Raw genomic sequence first — 16,848 nt, forward strand, 5'->3', positions numbered from 1 at the left:
TTAAACTCTCTGGCCCAATTGCATACTGCAGTCTAATACATACTCTCAAGTAAGTAATTAACAGAATACTTAGGGAGGTCAACTAGAGGTAAACCAGTGGGTGGCATCCATGAGAGAAAGAGAGAGGTAGACAGAAAGAGACAGATTGAGAAAGAATGTGCTACAAGCTCATGGATGAGAGCATGAGGTCCCCCAGGTCTGCGTCCTGGGTCACTTGAAATTTTCCCCTAATGTCTCTTGTTTCTTTCAGAGGAAAGCTGTGCTTATAACTGCACTGGGAGTAATTCAATAAACTTGCTTTCCTTGCATCCATGCTTGTACAATGTAGACAGCAGATGGGGGCAGGGAATAGATACAAAGTGCTGCCTTTGGCCAAGTCAGCATCATATCTCATGAGAACAGTGTCATGGTCAACAGTGAGGCAAGGGATTGGGACACACACACACCCTTTAGATGCCGATTCTTGATTACATAAGAGGAAGAAGGAGAACAAAAGATAATTATTTGCTTTGTTAAATCTCTGACATTTGTTTCAACATCTCACAATTCGTTTCCTTACTCGTTCTGTGTCCTTATTCATTATCACATGCAGTCTCACTTTATCTCCTTCCTTTCCGATATCTTCAAAAAGGAAAGCAAGTTCCTGGAATTACACACTCCAGAGGGCACACACTGAGACAGCCAGGTGGTGTGTTGTTTTCTTTCCATTGCAATTCCGGTGCATTCTGCTGTGACCCGGGCAATGTGCTTGTGTCAAAGTGTGTGTACGCATATGTGTGGTGTCTTGTCGTGCGGCAGTTTGATCAAAGCACCGATGCCAAAGATGATGCCAAAGTTTGGAGGGCAAAATGACCTCTCCATTCACAAACCCACTCTGCCACTGCCAGCTTGGAGAGCTTGTGAAAGATAATTAGCTCAGTATGCATGCTATGACCAGCAGAAACTGAAGGAGAGGAAAGGAAAGGAGGGTCTGACAGACTTAAGCTGGCATCGAGGCTGAAACATTACAAGACCACGAACATCCCACCAAGGGGTTGATTTAAAAACAGGTCAGTTTGCAGCTTTTGGGACATGTGCTATTTAATTGCGAATTATAGTGTGAGAAAAGTACCACATTCGCACAACAACAAACCCCCTAAAACGAACACCAACCTGCTGAAAGACAAGACCAAGAGAAAAGCAAACAAAAGGGGCGGGCGAACGGCATGTGAACTGCCTCAGCTCAATCAGAGAGCCTTTGCTCCATTCATCACTGTCCCTTTCCAGTCATCAAACTCACTACCAACACTGTCGCAGTGAAAACGAAGACGGACGGTCCTCGGCTGCATTCAAACTGGAGCAAACCAATAAGAATGAGATGAAAGTTAAGTTCTTAAAACAAGATCTCACAGTCTAAATTTACAACAAATAACACAACGTTTTCAAAAATACAAGCTGAAAAACTGAATTTGTCATCTTAGCGTGGGGCCCAAGTGGAGCTGAACCTTGTCAAACCTAAATTCCCATCCAACTGGTCCCTTAAGCTCAGAGCAGTATGGGCTGAACCATAGCTGGGCAGGAGCCCCATCAATCAAAAATAAAGGGCCATTTGCGGCTCTGGCAGCAAACTAAACAAGGCCAGCATGTGCAGACATGGTGCATTAGCTCTCCAACAGGACAACATCAATTAAAGCTTAGGCCCTTCTGATGTTCTCTAGGGGAGCTTAAAAAACCAGGTTGTCTCGAAACAGATCTTTAACCAATCTTGCTGAGAACCTCAACTCTTGGTTCCTAAGCTGTGGTAATTTTCCCTCATTCACTCTCTCTCTGTGTTTCTCGTAAGTTCTCGGATTCCATGGGCCTCTGAATGGAAACGTCTTGCCCTATTGCTAATGAGCTTCATCTAAACAAAATTAGGGATTTATGTTCCACTGCAACTTTACATGTGTAATGCAGCAGTTCAGACATGAAGAAGTTTTACTTTTTGTAGATGACTCCTTTTTCCTGCACTGTTTTATTTCATAATGCCATTGCTAAATAGCAAAGATATATTTCACACTTAAGGTTACATTTTATAAGACAATATATATATATATATATATATATATATATATATATATATATATATATATATATATATATATATATATATATATATGCCCATGCATGCAAGATAAATCATCAATATTTGTGGCTTCAAAGACTTTCAATTTTAATTTTTAGGTGTGCGCTAGCATACAGTACATATGGCCTCAGAGTTATCTGACATTACCTAAATGCCAAGTGGTGTTTGATTACAGTATTCCTTTACAACAGGTTTTCTTACCTACTTTTTACCATATCACAAAGTTATATCTTCACATCTTAATGCAATGGTGAGATTAACAAATTGTTCTTTAATCATGCAACTTGTAATGCTCTACTGAAGAACATCTGAGCTGGAACAAAACTGAAATTAGCAACAAGATTTATTCAGCTGATTTACTCATGGCTCACAGCAGAAAACATAAACTTCCATATTGGGAAACCTGTTCTGTGTGGAAAGCTGAATAAACCTTTGCCAGATTCTCTTTAGAATCTTCATCATTCCTCTGTCAGTGGGAGAATTTTGAGATTTGCTTCTGGGCTTTACTGAAGCAAGGGTGGAGGTTTGCTACAACTTTGTTAATTCCTAATTGATTTTGGTTACTCCTTCTTCTAAGCGCCATTTATCCAACTATAACTCACACATCCTGTAGTGCTTTTTATTTGTAGTGTAGTGTTTACTTCCACTTTTTTTCATTCTGTCCACCCATCTGCCTCCTCCTCTTCATCTACTCACTTTCTAACACTCTCTTCCTTTTCTTCCCCACTTCCCTACTTCATCACTCTCTCCTCCCCTCATAGATAAGCTCACGCTGAGCGGCGAAATGCCTAGGCTTTCTGAGAGAGAGACAGAGAGCGAGAGAACGAGGAGGACATGAATCAAGCCAGTGACAGAACAGCAGGGAGGACAGCAGATGTCACTGAGAGAGAGAGCTTTTCAATCAGCCTGTCCTTCCAACACACGGGCCAAGGTGAAGCGCTTTAGTGGCGGAAAACCCCTTGCCCTGACACACACATGCAGAAAGATTCCCACCGCTTTAATCTTTCTCATTAGCCGGACCACTTTACAACCTCAAGTTCCTCAGTGTCATGCGAGAGTGTTAGAGCGCCAAGGAGAAAATGAGGTGATGAAATGTGGAAAATACAGAACAACAACAATTGTTTCACAACTATAAAATGAATGTGGAACGCATAGCTCAGACGTGCTACTGGACATACTATGCAACATTGTTGAGGTCTCCTCTAAAAGGCCTTTTTCTATTAGATGGCCTAATAATGACTGTTTTCAAACAGGTTTTACAAAAATACTTCATTGGTCGATCCGACAAATAGCACCCCACACTCTCATCATTAGTTAAACTGTTGCTATGTTAGACTGGTCTGGATTCTCAAACAAATAGCAATGTTTTGAAAGCACCACAGAGCCAGAAGGCAATCAGCCTTCAGGAGAGAAATGACATATATCATCTTTTTACAGCTCAGTTTTTCTCAACAGTATGTGGGCATTATTGTGTATGTTTTTCAATGTTTATGCCTCATTCTCCATCTGGACTGGCTTTAGTAACACCACCTCGTTCTTGCTCTATATTACAGCTGCTACCTCCTTTCCCTGTACCCAGAATCCAGCGCAGAGCCAGAACAAATGTGATTTAGAAGCAGTCTAGGGACAAGAAACAACCTCCCAACATAGAAAACTGCTCAGTGCGGTAGCGAAAGCCCCTGCTTTACGGTCTGCTTTCTGTCTGCTCGGCGACACAAAGCACATCAACCGTAAAGGGAAAAAATACCATCTTAGTGAAATGAAACAGGAGCGGTACACCTGTTTTAGGAGCACTGAGTTCGACTCTCTGCCTCTGTGCCTGGCCCAGCGCTGCTTTTGATCATACGATTGCTTCCCTGACCCTCCCTGAGAATAGATCTCCGTGCTTATGTTTTTTAACAGGGGCCATAAGTATTTAAAACAATCTCTGTCAGCCCAAGCCTCCTCTACAGCCCAGAGGTCAAAGCATTCCCTGCCTTTAAAAACCCTCATCGTTGAGGATGAAAGGAAGTCCGTTGCTTTCCATACTTCTTTGGTTTTCCCTTCCGTGACATGATGAATGTTCATGCCATACGGCTCTCTCTGTGTTTATTCGTTGTGGAGGAGTGGAGAGGGCCAGCGTTAGGTGTCTGGAAGGTGTTACGGCCATCCCAGCCTGGCTATGGAACCTCTCAGTGGGGGAGAGGAGACCCATGGAGTCCCTGCTACACTGGAGCCCATGCGAACAATGGATCAAGACCCTGCCTGAGTGGAAGAGCCATGTTGATATTTAAACACCGGTGAGGTCTACTGTTTTACCCTTTCTCTTCTCGCCTCGGTTTGTCGGCCAAAACATTATTTTACATCAACAGCAGGGCATCTGAGCAAATGAATGGTAGCAGAGCCATTGAGTGTGTTTCTATATAAATTAAACCCATAACTAAATCAAAGGCATCTACTGTTAGAGTCTCCATGACTAATCAGCTTTGTCTTAGTCTCCGAGCAACACAGATACAGGATGTGTGGTTTGTTTGGCCAGCCAAGAGTGTATTTGCTCTCTCTGCAGGACATGTGGCACTTTGTGGGCTGACCCAGCAGGGCGGCGCTGAAGGTTGGTCACTGTAAAGCTGTGCTTTCAGTCTTAGGGTTAGCCAAGGGCCTTCTAGTGGCCTCCTTTGGGACCAATCTTGAGCAAGCATTCTCTGAATGCCATCTTGACTATTCACAAGAGCAAACACATGCACAAATCTAAACAGACAGGCCATTGTTGAGCATTCTCCGACTAGGTACAAAGAATATTGCTTCAAGCAGTAAAGCTTATCTCTTTTGAGAGCAAAGCTACACTCTGTCCTTTGCCACGTTTCAACAATTCCTCCATCCAATACATCCCCTCACCGCTTCAAGACAGGAATGTAAAAATCAGGAGGAAATGTTTCCGGTTTTTGTTTGGTCAGCGGATTGGGGCGCATCAATGATTCATAGTGCTGTCAGAGGAATGTGTTATCAGGAGAGGATGGCCTCTGACACAACACAGTACACACACACAGAGAGACACACACAATGACCTCACTGAAGTCCATCTGCTTTAATAACAGTAAATACACCAGTGTGACAATCTACAATGCTGTCATCCGATGCCGTTTTTTTTTTTTTTTTTCCACAAATGTGCCAGGTCATTTGATCAAAATGGAAAATAGATAAATTCATATATGTAAATATATCATTTTAAAATAAAATAATAAATTATATTTGTCTATATATACAATCAAAAGTAAATCAAAGAAATCCTCAGTCTGTCCATTTGTTCCAGTCACTAACAAAACATGCCAGAGATCATCATACGTGTTCAGCACCCAGTGTTGACTTGGATCCGGCAGCTGTTTTTTTCACAAGTGGACACGAAGCATTTCTTGTTTGCTTTGTTGATAACGGACATGTTATGCTGAGCATGTGCGTTCCATTTGTTGCTAATTAGATTGCGAGCAGCGCACTGAAGCTTGTGTTGTAGCTTCCCTCGCTCGGCAGTCCATCTGATAAAGAAGCCATTTCGGCCATCAACAGTTTACGTTATGCAAGAGACCCTTAATGTGTGTCCAGCTGAATCTGGGAGTCAAGAAAACACCCCCTAATCTGCAGAAACCAGATCCACCAAACAGATGTCTATCTGGTCTCCAAATTGTGTGTATTCAAGTTAGCACTTAACATAACTTTTACTGCTATTTTATGAACCATTAACCATTTTGCAAAGGCAAAATGCAAAACCAAATTATACAAAAATCATTTTGGAGTTTTGAGCTCTTTACACTTTAAAGAGCTCACGTTAAACTCATTTCTATCCTCTGACTGCCTCGGGAGCTAAACGTGCAATTCTATAACTTGGCTTGTTCGAACACAGGCAAACCATTGCTGGATAATTTCATTAGGAGGGCTCATTATGTCCTCACCATGTGTCTATCCACACTCCATTCACTCTAAGTATCCCCTGGTTGGAGATTTGTGAGTGTGTGCGTATCTGTGACTGGAGGGGGGTCTGGTCGTTTCTGGGCAACGAAACCTGAACTCTCAGAAGAGACGGACCCCCTATGAGCAGACAGCGCGGGGTCATCTGGGGCTGTAAATCTCTGTAGGGTTACAGAGCCATAAAAAGGTAAAGATCCTGATAAACGGTGCCATTAATACGAGGCATTCAGTGAACACAAAGGACTCCAGGCGGAAGACTATCTGGGTGGAGGGGATACAGTAACAGAGTCAGCCACACTCTGACAGTACAATGATGTCCCTCAAACCCACCAGCACAAACAAAGGAAACAGACGGAACGAGAAGGAGAAAGAGAGGAGCGAGAGAGGACTGGACTCAATGGAAACAAGCTGCAGCAACCAAACCACGTGTCAACTGTTGAATCATGATGTAAAAAAACAAACAAAAACTAGCATTCAATACTTTATTGTTTCATCTTTCGGCATGACAGATCTGCCAGCACGATGTGCAGAGGAAACTCCAACACGAACAAGTGTTGACTTAAATTGTGTTATTTTTAACACATTTACACAAACATCAAAAAATGCTTTTGGAAAACCTAAATGAAATCTGCACTAACAGAAGCCGAGCACACATGAGGCTCTCTGCTCCACACCAGCTGAACGTCTTGCAGATGCTCAAGCAGTGCCAGCAGGTGGCGCACCTCCACACTAAATAGTGAACACTGAACACTTACTTGCACTCTCTGTCTTCCAGGTCAAAGTGTGGGTTGAAGTTGATCAAAATCCTCTGGTTCGGTCCTGGAGCTGTAATCACCCATGTGCATTTCTGAGATGGGTAGTAAGACACCGGATAACCGGGTGAAGTGAGGTAATTTGCGCTAGTGATTCTGATATTGTCCCCACATTTGTCTGAAAGAAAAGAAAAGAAAACTTTCATTCATGCTTTGGTAAATCTGGTCACCAATATACACTATGTTGTGTTTTGGATGATTGTCCCCAGTATGGGACCAGGTCCTTCTGATCAACCAGCTGCTCAATCTGAATTTAACATGTTGGTTTACAACCAACAATGCACAACTATATATACTTCAGTGAATACACAGAGTACTTACAGTGATAAGAAAATGAAAACAGTCTTAACATGTTTTTCCATGGTTCAAATGCATTCCATGTTCACTGTGACACTGTCTTAAATGGTTTATTTTTGAACACCTAATACAATAACACTACTGTATAGTTTGACATAAGAATGACTATGCCGTTTCTCTCCAAGCATTCACTAAAACAGAGAAATTCTCCTCTAGTCATTTCTGACCCATTTCTAAGCACTAAATACAGGCTTGATATTTTCGCCTACATTTAATGTCATTATGTGGGAGGGAAGCATGACCTTTGTCTCTCCCATATTTTATTTATTTGCTCTTTCAACCACTCCAGAGCTGATCAACACTGAATTTCATCATATTCATCAAAAACAAACAAACTTAAGGAGCACCGCATGGCTCACAGTCTAACGGACATATTTACATATAAACACCAACTTTTTATTTAATAAACACCAACACTTTCAGGCAGAAAATATGAAAGGGCTTCAATGTAAAACTGCCAGCATAAAATATATATATAATTATGCCAAAACAACTCAAGATATTTCAGTGTAAATAATTATCTCATGTAAACAGAATGAACTAGATGTTTTAAATTTGGTCTAGTAAAGTATAATGCAAAAAAATAATTATATATATATCGTTAGAGGCTTTTGTATTTGAGGTTAATATTGTTGAGAGCGAATCATGACCCTATACTCACTCTTAAACACAGAATTTGTTATGATCAATCATTATTTTAATTCATAAACGTACAGTAGCCTATACTCATGATTATCTACATATGAGCTCATAAAAACTTAAGTGACATGCAAGTGACCCCATGAAATTTCGCTTGAAGCTTTCTAGACTTTATTCCTGACAGACATGATACACATTATATGACTTTATGTGAATTAGCAAAACACGCGGACGAGTGCGCAAACAGGACTGAAAACTGCATGACTAACTACAATAAAACATCTACAATGGCCTAGTAAATAATACTTTTCCCAAAGTTTATAAATATTGTTACACCTTTATTTAACTAAACTTATTCACGACAATGGGGCAACATTATTATTTGTAATTGCAGTTCGTAACATCAGACCCGTAATATTACAGTTAGGCGTCATATTCCCTGAAATAATGTTAAAATGTAGTCTCCCAAATTTGGCCGAGATTAGAGTCAGTAACACAAAACTTCTTAGACGGACAGAAAACTTTATGTAGCACTCTATAAAAACTTTTTAAATAACACATTATTAATAAAAATAACATAATACTCAACTAATGCGTAGTTAATCTATATTAAAATATGAATACAGTGTTTATGAAAATATGGGTTTCATTACATTTTGAAATATTTGAAAGCACATTAAAGTTACTTTCATCTTTTAAGAAAATACGCTTATAATTTTTATTATAATAAATTTAAATGTATATATTTTTAAATAGATATTCACCATTTTTTAAACATTAATATTATTAATTGAAGTTATTATATAATATATCTACCATGTGAATACATTTGACCACAATCAGTGCGTTTGTTGTACAGCGGAAAAACAACCACAACGACAACAACCGAACATCGGAGCGGTTAAAACGATCTGGCCATGCGGTGTCCGAGACAGCCTGCAGGTGAGAGCAGGTGACCAGGTTAAAGTCGAAACCCCTCATTTTTAGGCTTTCCCCATCTAATCCCAAGAAAAGTCATTAAACACCCCGGTGACTGAGTTTCAGTTGACACTCACCATTTTTGAAAGCATTGACGATGAGAAAGATTCCCGTAAAGAGGATTAACACTAATCCACAATGCATCCTCGATTCCTTGAGTTCTGCGTGTGAAAATAATACAAATTTGAAAAATTAAGAAAAAGGAAAATCCTTAAATGGTCGTACAGGGTGTAATTCCTCTCGTTCGGAAGCAAGGAAACCAAAAGAAGGCGTAAAAGGGTCTGAGAGCTGTAGAAATGCGGGGTTTTGTGCGTCTTCAGGTTGCTTGCATCCTGCCATTCAGCTCTGGTTTCCTCTGCGATCTCCCAGCCGCGCTCCTCTCTCCTTTGCCATTTCCTTCAGCCTGTTAAAGAATGACAGAAAAAACGTTGCAGCTCCGCGAAAGAGACGAGCAAACGGGCGTAATCCTGTGCGTAAAGTGGGCGAGGGAGATCGCGTGTAGCTAGAGTTTGGCTAAAAGTGGCTTGGATACGCGAATCAGCCTCCGCGTAGTAACCCGGCGTTCTGCTTAGTCTCAAAATCTAAGTGAGGAACACAAACATCTGGCGATTGGCTTTGCCATAACAGCGTCTTAAACAAGGGATACACCCCCTAAATTACGCTTCTCTTCTTCCTAGAGTTTGTTGCTCTGCCGTGTGCCAGACGCGCAGGGGATTCTCATTGGTTTGATTAAACATATGCAAAGCCCGACCTATATGGAGCCCAACCTCTCGTATAAAAGAGCCCAGAGACCTCTGTGAGACACTGTCCAGCCCTCGCGCGCAGTGGAAGTGTGGCACGGGTGCTGCTGTCCTTTATATCAAGCGACGAATGAACTTGCTGACCAAAATAAATAACTAGATTCAATACAACAACACCAGCCACTTTTAGCTCTCAAAATGAGAAAAGCACAAAGCCGCTACATATATTTTGCATATGGAGATATGGAGATTGCATATGGTTTCAAATAAAGCGCAAAACTGTAAAGCTGCCTTTCATTTGATCGATATTGCTTCTCATTTGAATCGTTTCTATCATAACTATATTATATTTAGTTTGCGTAGCCTATTTATACACATGCATGCAAACACAAAACTAAAGACGAAACGAACATCATATTCACCACCAGCATACGTGCAGATGTATTCTTATTCTTATAGTTGTTACAATGCAATCCAGAACTTCGTTCAATATTGCACAATTCTGATCAATAGGAGGATGTATTATACAAATATGGAACTATATGTCCATATAGGGGCAACCTGCTTTTTTCCTTTAAGGGTTTATCTCACTTAAATCTGTTGCAACCACGTCTCATTTACGCAGCATGGTGCCTTAAAACGAGCGTTTCATCCATAAATGCAAACAGGAGCGTTGAGCGAGGGGACTTGCGCGTTACGCAGCAGCAGTAGATAGGCTATGGATAGATAAGTTGCACGGTCGCATCGATTTTGCTTTCGTGCACAACGGTGTCCTCGTTTTTTCACTTCAACCGAATCCTTTCTGCTTAGACAAACAATCAGCACTTGCCTACAAGCTGTCAAATCCGTTAACGTCCCGTAGCCTATACAGTACGATCCGGTGACCGCGATCGCCCAGCCCGTAATGTTCTGTTGCGCTACAGTCCCCTCAAATCCATAAACATCAGCTTCGGAGCCGATCGCGTCGCCCTCTCCAAATACGAGTCAGTCCTCCTTTCCAACTCCGCTTGTATTATTCATTTGGCTTTGAAGCAAGCAGCCACCGCGAGGAATCACTGAGAGCAGTCGTAGCCTATAGTCAGAGTGAAATCTTCCAGTGAACATGCAGTCATTCACAGAGCTCGATACCAAGGGACGGGTCCAGAGAGAAGGCACAAAGCGCGGAATCTCAGAGAAGTTGCCTCATGCTCGTCTTGTTCCCCGAGGCTGCCCCGGCGAGCCGCCTGCACCATCCACACTATCCACTATAGAAGTGCACCGAAGGAACATTTCTTGCGAAACAATCCCAAATCACAATAATGTGCAGATCATATCACAACTTGTTCTCAACAAAGCCATATTAAAAGTAATAAAAGTTCATATTAAAATGCATTTTGTTTGATATTTCATGCCTATCTGAACCATTAGCAAAAGTGGACTATCAGTTACAGAGGGACAAAGAGGTTTTTATGATAGATTGCCCTTATCAGGAGATAATCAAATGTAACAGTTATTCATAATTGTCACAAGGTTCTTTGTGATTCTGAGCGAGCACATGATGGAAGATCCACCCTACAAATGAGTTTATGGTGCCTTTTAAATGATTATTGGATTGCAAAAGGTTTATATTGTTGAAAAAACACATTTAGGTTACTTGCTTGTAAGGGTTTGTTTTAACCACCATCTCAGCTTAACATGTAAAGTGGGACACCTGTAAAGGCTTATAATGATCATGAATCATAAAACATACAATATTTGGATATTTCCTGTCTACTTGGAATTAGACGTTCACTTGTGGCACTGTAAGTTACACTGTTGATTGTAGTGTTCTATGTTTTCTGTCTAGACTTTGCTCATTGTTTTTTTTTTTTAATAATCATAAACTATATGGTGATCAAATGGAATCAGTGGGAACTTTGAAAGAGCTGGTTAGAGAAGGTAGACCTCAGTAACAAACCAGATCAAACTTTCCAGGTTAAGTTAATATGACAAGTTTTACTTCAGTGTTTTGTCTTAATTCTTTATTTTACAGTCAGTCGTAAGGATTATGGTAGACATGTATAGGATAGTGATTTTACCCCATAGCCCATACTGTTTAAAGTGATAGTGTCACAACATTGCCTGCTCTTTCCTACATTATATATTCATTTTTACAGTGGCAGCATTACATTATGGATTCAGAACAGAACATGCATCAGTGTTATAAGGCTATATCAGGGAAATTAAAGTAACTTTGATCAGCAAGCTTTTTGTATTTTTTTATTTACTAATATTTTTGTTAACTACAAACTTCCTGTGACTGACAAGTCAGTTAGCTTCTCTTTTCCGAGTCTATTAAATAGCACAGCCTAATGTTAATTCATTGAATCGGGTTTTATATTTTCCACTAGCTAAATCTAGAAGCTCAATGAGAAGTTTTCAAACGCTGGGAAATATCTCGTGTGATATGTGGGGCTTTGTTGCGCGAATTCTTCGCACTCCGGGGCCAGTGTTTCCATTCGAGACGCCAGAGAGACACATGCCTTCCTGGCGGTCCCCGACCGCAACATATTACACACAAGCGGGCTCCACCTCGCAGAGGATGAGGCACCCGGGCTCCTGGACGGAGGCTCAAGCCGCTCAGCTATGCTTTGTCTCGGCTGCTAACAGACCACCGGAGGACCAGCACAAGCAGCGACGCACTACTGTGGGGAAGGGCTTAGCTTATGAATATTAACTAGGTCACGCTGACGTTGCTTGGTAACCGCTCTGGAGCGTCCTGTCACGTATTCTAATGAATATTTATAAATCAAGACCTTCAACATGGCAAGGCTATGGTCGAGGAGCAATACTAGCGTACTTCTTACTGCATCTGTGCCACGTACAGAACTATAGAAGCCACATTAGAAAAAACAAATATCCATGCTTTGGTAAATCACAATTAGGACATAAAAAGTCAAATTAATGAGATATGTCAAAATTATAAGATACTAAGTCATAATTATGAGATAAAAGTCAAAATTATGGGTTAGAAAGCCAAAATTTAAAATGTTAAAAAGTAATTTTATGAGATAAAAAGTAGAAACTATGGATTAGAAAATGTGAAGATATTAATTCATAATCACAAGATGAAAAATTGAAATTATCGACCAAGGTAACAATTTCAAGAGGCTAATTCAAGATTATGAGATAAATTATAGGTTAGAAAGTCATTTTAAGATATTAAGTCAAAATTACGAGACAAAAAGTTAAAATTATGGCTTAAAAAAATCATTAAGATACTAAGTCATAATTATGAGCTAAAAATTAAATTATGGGTTAATATTCAGTCAAAATTATTAATATTAAAAGTTTACATTATGGTTAAAAGTCATAATTTTAAGATACTAAATCATAATTATGGAATTAGGAAATTATGGGTTAGAAAGGGAAAAAAATCTGTAAAAAATGATGAAATAAAAAGTTGAAAATATTAGTTAAAGCCAAATTTTTAAGATACTACGCCATAATTATGAGATAAAAAAGTCGTAATTATGAGATAAAATTGATTTGAAAATGATCCATGAAAGAGTGCATGTTATGCATTAATAAACAGTAATATCAAACAGTAGTGCGCTACACTGTCGCATCACCTCAATATGCTGCATGCAGCAGACCTAAAAGAATTTCGTTAGCGTTTGATGTTTGGCAGAAGTGTTGACCTCACTGGTTACGCATTACAAAGCTCACATGTGGCCGCATTTGTCCAGTTCACTGACCTATTGTTGTTCTACAGAAAGGAAGTGTAAATGCATTGCTCAGCATATGCTAATCAGGCACCACTGAGGGGAACTCAGATGTTATAAACAAATCAGCTTCCATTGTGATTGCGTCAGGGTCATATTGACTATCTCGTGAATGCATTCTTTGCAGAAACCCAACATGCATTTAAGTGGGAAAACACACAGTATGTCCATTTAGTCCATTTTCTGATAAGATTTGGGAGAGCGCTCCAATTTAAGCATTCCACACCCAGGCTTCAACAACGATCTGTTTCTTAAACAAAAGCACCTCATCAGTTTATGACCAATCACTATTAGGAATCTCTGCCACTTCTGCGGATGGTACAGGAGGAGGGAGAGCGAGGCAGCCTTTCTATAAAATTATATTTGACTAGACTCTATTCTCTAGGGGGTAATAAGGCTCTATAACAATGAGAATGAGTAATTTCACAGAGTATAAGGCTGCCATATCTAAAATGGTGGTGGTTTTGCAGGAACAATGGAGAGTCCATTTAACAAATTTGTTCCTTCCTGTCCTGAGTTATCTTTCATACATTCCTGAGGAATAATTAGCAGCGAACAAAAGCACACATTCTGTTTGTCTGAGTGCATTTGGGCTCCGTTAATGCATCTTTTCTTTCATTTCACAAGTAACCAGTCGAAAGGCAAAAATAGGCATTCATTTGATTATTACGAACCCAGTATTAATTTTGCATATTAATTGAAAGTGTGGTAATATATTTAGAAAAAGTTGGCATTACCACAAAATGGCCACCCAATTTGAAACGTTACTAGTTTTCTGAATTCAACCTCTTAATAAGTCATGATAATTTTAGCCTCGTCTCTAAATGAGAGGGTGTGTCGATTCTCATATCTCTTCTGCCAATGCTGAAGCCACATGAAAGACTTGGTTTGTTTATTTTTTGAGGTTTTGGACCGCTATTGCTAATAAAATAGCATTTACCACATGAAGTCTCTAATGTTCACTTACATCTGGGATGAAACGCCGCCATAAAAGCTAATATAAGTGACTTGCAGACGGCATTGGCATGAACTGGATCTGCATGCATGACCTCTGTGTATTCAGAAATATTACAATTTTAGACAAACTTTTCATAATCTTTCAAAACACCACAGTTGCTACGACACGCTACAATAAAACAGTGGTAACGGTAAATATTTGAAATGCTTTTTACACTGTTTGAAGCTGATCCAATAAATGTAGCATTTTGCAGAAATGAGAAGGGCAATTTCTTCAGATATCATACTGAGGTTATGTTTGACTTTTTGACTTGTAAATTTTGCACCAAAGGCCTTTATGCCTGCACATGTAGTTAAAGTAATTATGCATCCAAAATACCGGTCAAAATTTAGTTACATAATTCACACTTTTGCCAGCTGTAGGTGATTATTTGCCTCAGAACACTTCACACACACACACACAGACACACACACACACACACACACACACACACACACATAGACGGTCACACAAACCTTCATTACCACCCTAAGTGATATACAAAATCACCTTTGGCTCGCTCAGTGGGGTCATTAGAGAGTGACTTTCTGTAACCAATTTAAAACCCCAAATGTATTAAGTGTGTATTCAAATAAACAACAGTTTCAGCAATTCTCACTGTTTTATTTGTTTTTATTGCCATATCAGCATTTAAGGCTCAATCGATGTATTTGATCAAAGTTAGTAGTAACATGCAGTAGTAATGTAAAACTATAACTGACAACCAACTCACTGTTACGGAAGTATACCCAGGACAAAGAGAGGACGGTTAAATGCTTTATTAGAATAACACAGCAGAATGAGCAGGGGATCAGGTGAGTATTCAGAGCAATACAACTTCAGATATCTTGATGAGGTCGGTGATGGTAGGCTTGTCTTACAGGACCAGGAGATCGTGGATGGATGGGATGGAGAGAGAGACCACACCAGTAGCTAGACCGGAGACGAGGAGGACGAGGAGACGATGGAGGATGAGGATAACACGCTGGAGAGAACACAGGAGGTAAGTACAGGAAATCACACTTGAAGGAATATACTTGATAAGAAGTCTTGCATAGTGAAGGAGTCCAATGCGTGTAAACGAGACCAGACGTTGGAGTGAGGTGATGAATCTGCTCATAAAGCCAACCTGTTTAATGATACAAAAACCCACATTTGGCAACGACAATGAATGTTTTGAGTATTTGTGAATGAAATGTGCACATGAATGATTTCACAAACAAATTATGATTAATCAAAAATGCTTCTTAATTAGTGCTGTCAAACGATTAATCGCATCCAAAATAGAAGTTTTTGTTTACATAATATATGTGTGTATATCGTGTATATGTATTATGTTTATATAAATACACACACATACAGTATATATATATTTAGAAAATATTTAATATTGATATAAAATATAAATGTTTTAAATGTATAAACTTCTTACATATATACAGTACATGAATGTCTGTGTATTTATATATACATAATAAATATACACAGCATACACACATTTCTTATGTAAACAAAAAACTTTTATTTGGGATGCGATTAATCGTTTGACAGCACTATTCTTAATGGACTAAAATGCTTCTAAATGTACCAAAAAATTAGGAAGAAATGAAACCACATAAAAATCATGCATGTAGTTTTAGTAAAAAGTTTTTGATACTAATATCATACTTAGATGTTTCATCTTATGGCCAACCTGATCTCATGGGAAAACATAACTATTTTATAATGTGGTGATTTTGTAAAAGCGTGCCAAAATGTGTGGTTTTTAGAAAAAACTCATGGCCCCTAATGCCAACCCTAAACATGCATGTGGCTGGGGCGTAAGCAGGTTGAATGTACGAATGAGATTGTATGAATTCGGGGAATCATAAAATTGGTACAAATTGTTAATGATATTGTACTGGTTACAGCGTAAACTGTGACATGTCTCCAGGAAATATATGAATAATTTTCTTCCAAGTCCTGTGCACTTTATTTGATTCTAAATACATTTTTGTGAGAGCTTTATTTATATGTGCGTGTCTGTGTGATCAGAGTAAGCAAACATCCCCAAAACTCATTTAATATCTCAAACTTCCAAGAGCGATTTTAAGGCCCCGTGCTTCATCAGAGCTATCAGTAAAATCCACACAGTGGCTGCTGTTCCCTTTCATCCTTTCAGCTTTTTGCTCTTAGCGTAGATGCAAAGTCTGCTGAGAATCCCTTGATTAGAAACAAGAACAAAAAAAAAACTTCCAGAGTCTATTGATCCATTGGGACCCCGACAGATCAAGACGAAGAGCGGTGCTCACAAAATCAGGGCATCCTGAGAGAAAAACAGCCGAAATGAAGGCAAGTGTGAGCAGAATCTGCATTGTTTTACATCACAGAGCAGCGCCATTGTCATAGTATTGCAGCAACAAGGAGCTTCCTATATGTATCTCACAGAGGCATAGATGTAAACGATACACGTTTCACTGCAGTAATGCTTCTCAAATACTGTCTCAAATGACCCGAATATTTCATGGAGGTTGTCGGCAGCATGCAAACTTTGATGCCT

General features: G+C 39.6%; 1 protein-coding gene across 5 annotated transcripts in view; it reads right to left on the reverse strand.

Moving 5' to 3' along the window:
* Nucleotides 1–10,817, reverse strand: part of LOC306863494 (neuropilin-1a) — a 65,533-nt gene extending 54,716 nt beyond the window's left edge. For 3 of the 5 annotated variants that reach the window (XM_079406855.1, XM_079406853.1, XM_079406851.1), the window contains exons 1-2: nt 8,907–9,519; nt 6,799–6,973 (exon numbers count right to left, since the gene is read on the reverse strand). In XM_079406855.1, the coding sequence (XP_079262981.1) occupies nt 6,799–6,973; nt 8,907–8,973 (242 nt within the window). In that variant the 5' untranslated portion in view covers nt 8,974–9,519. Of the gene's footprint in view, nt 1–6,798; nt 6,974–8,906; nt 9,520–10,398 lie in introns of those variants that run through there. The other 2 variants (XM_079406854.1, XM_079406852.1) reach the window with 2 other exon arrangements.
* Nucleotides 10,818–16,848: the final 6,031 nt, after the last annotated feature.

Source organism: Barbus barbus (assembly GCF_936440315.1).
Source record: "Barbus barbus genome assembly, chromosome: 44".
Taxonomy (NCBI): Eukaryota; Metazoa; Chordata; class Actinopteri; order Cypriniformes; family Cyprinidae; genus Barbus; species Barbus barbus.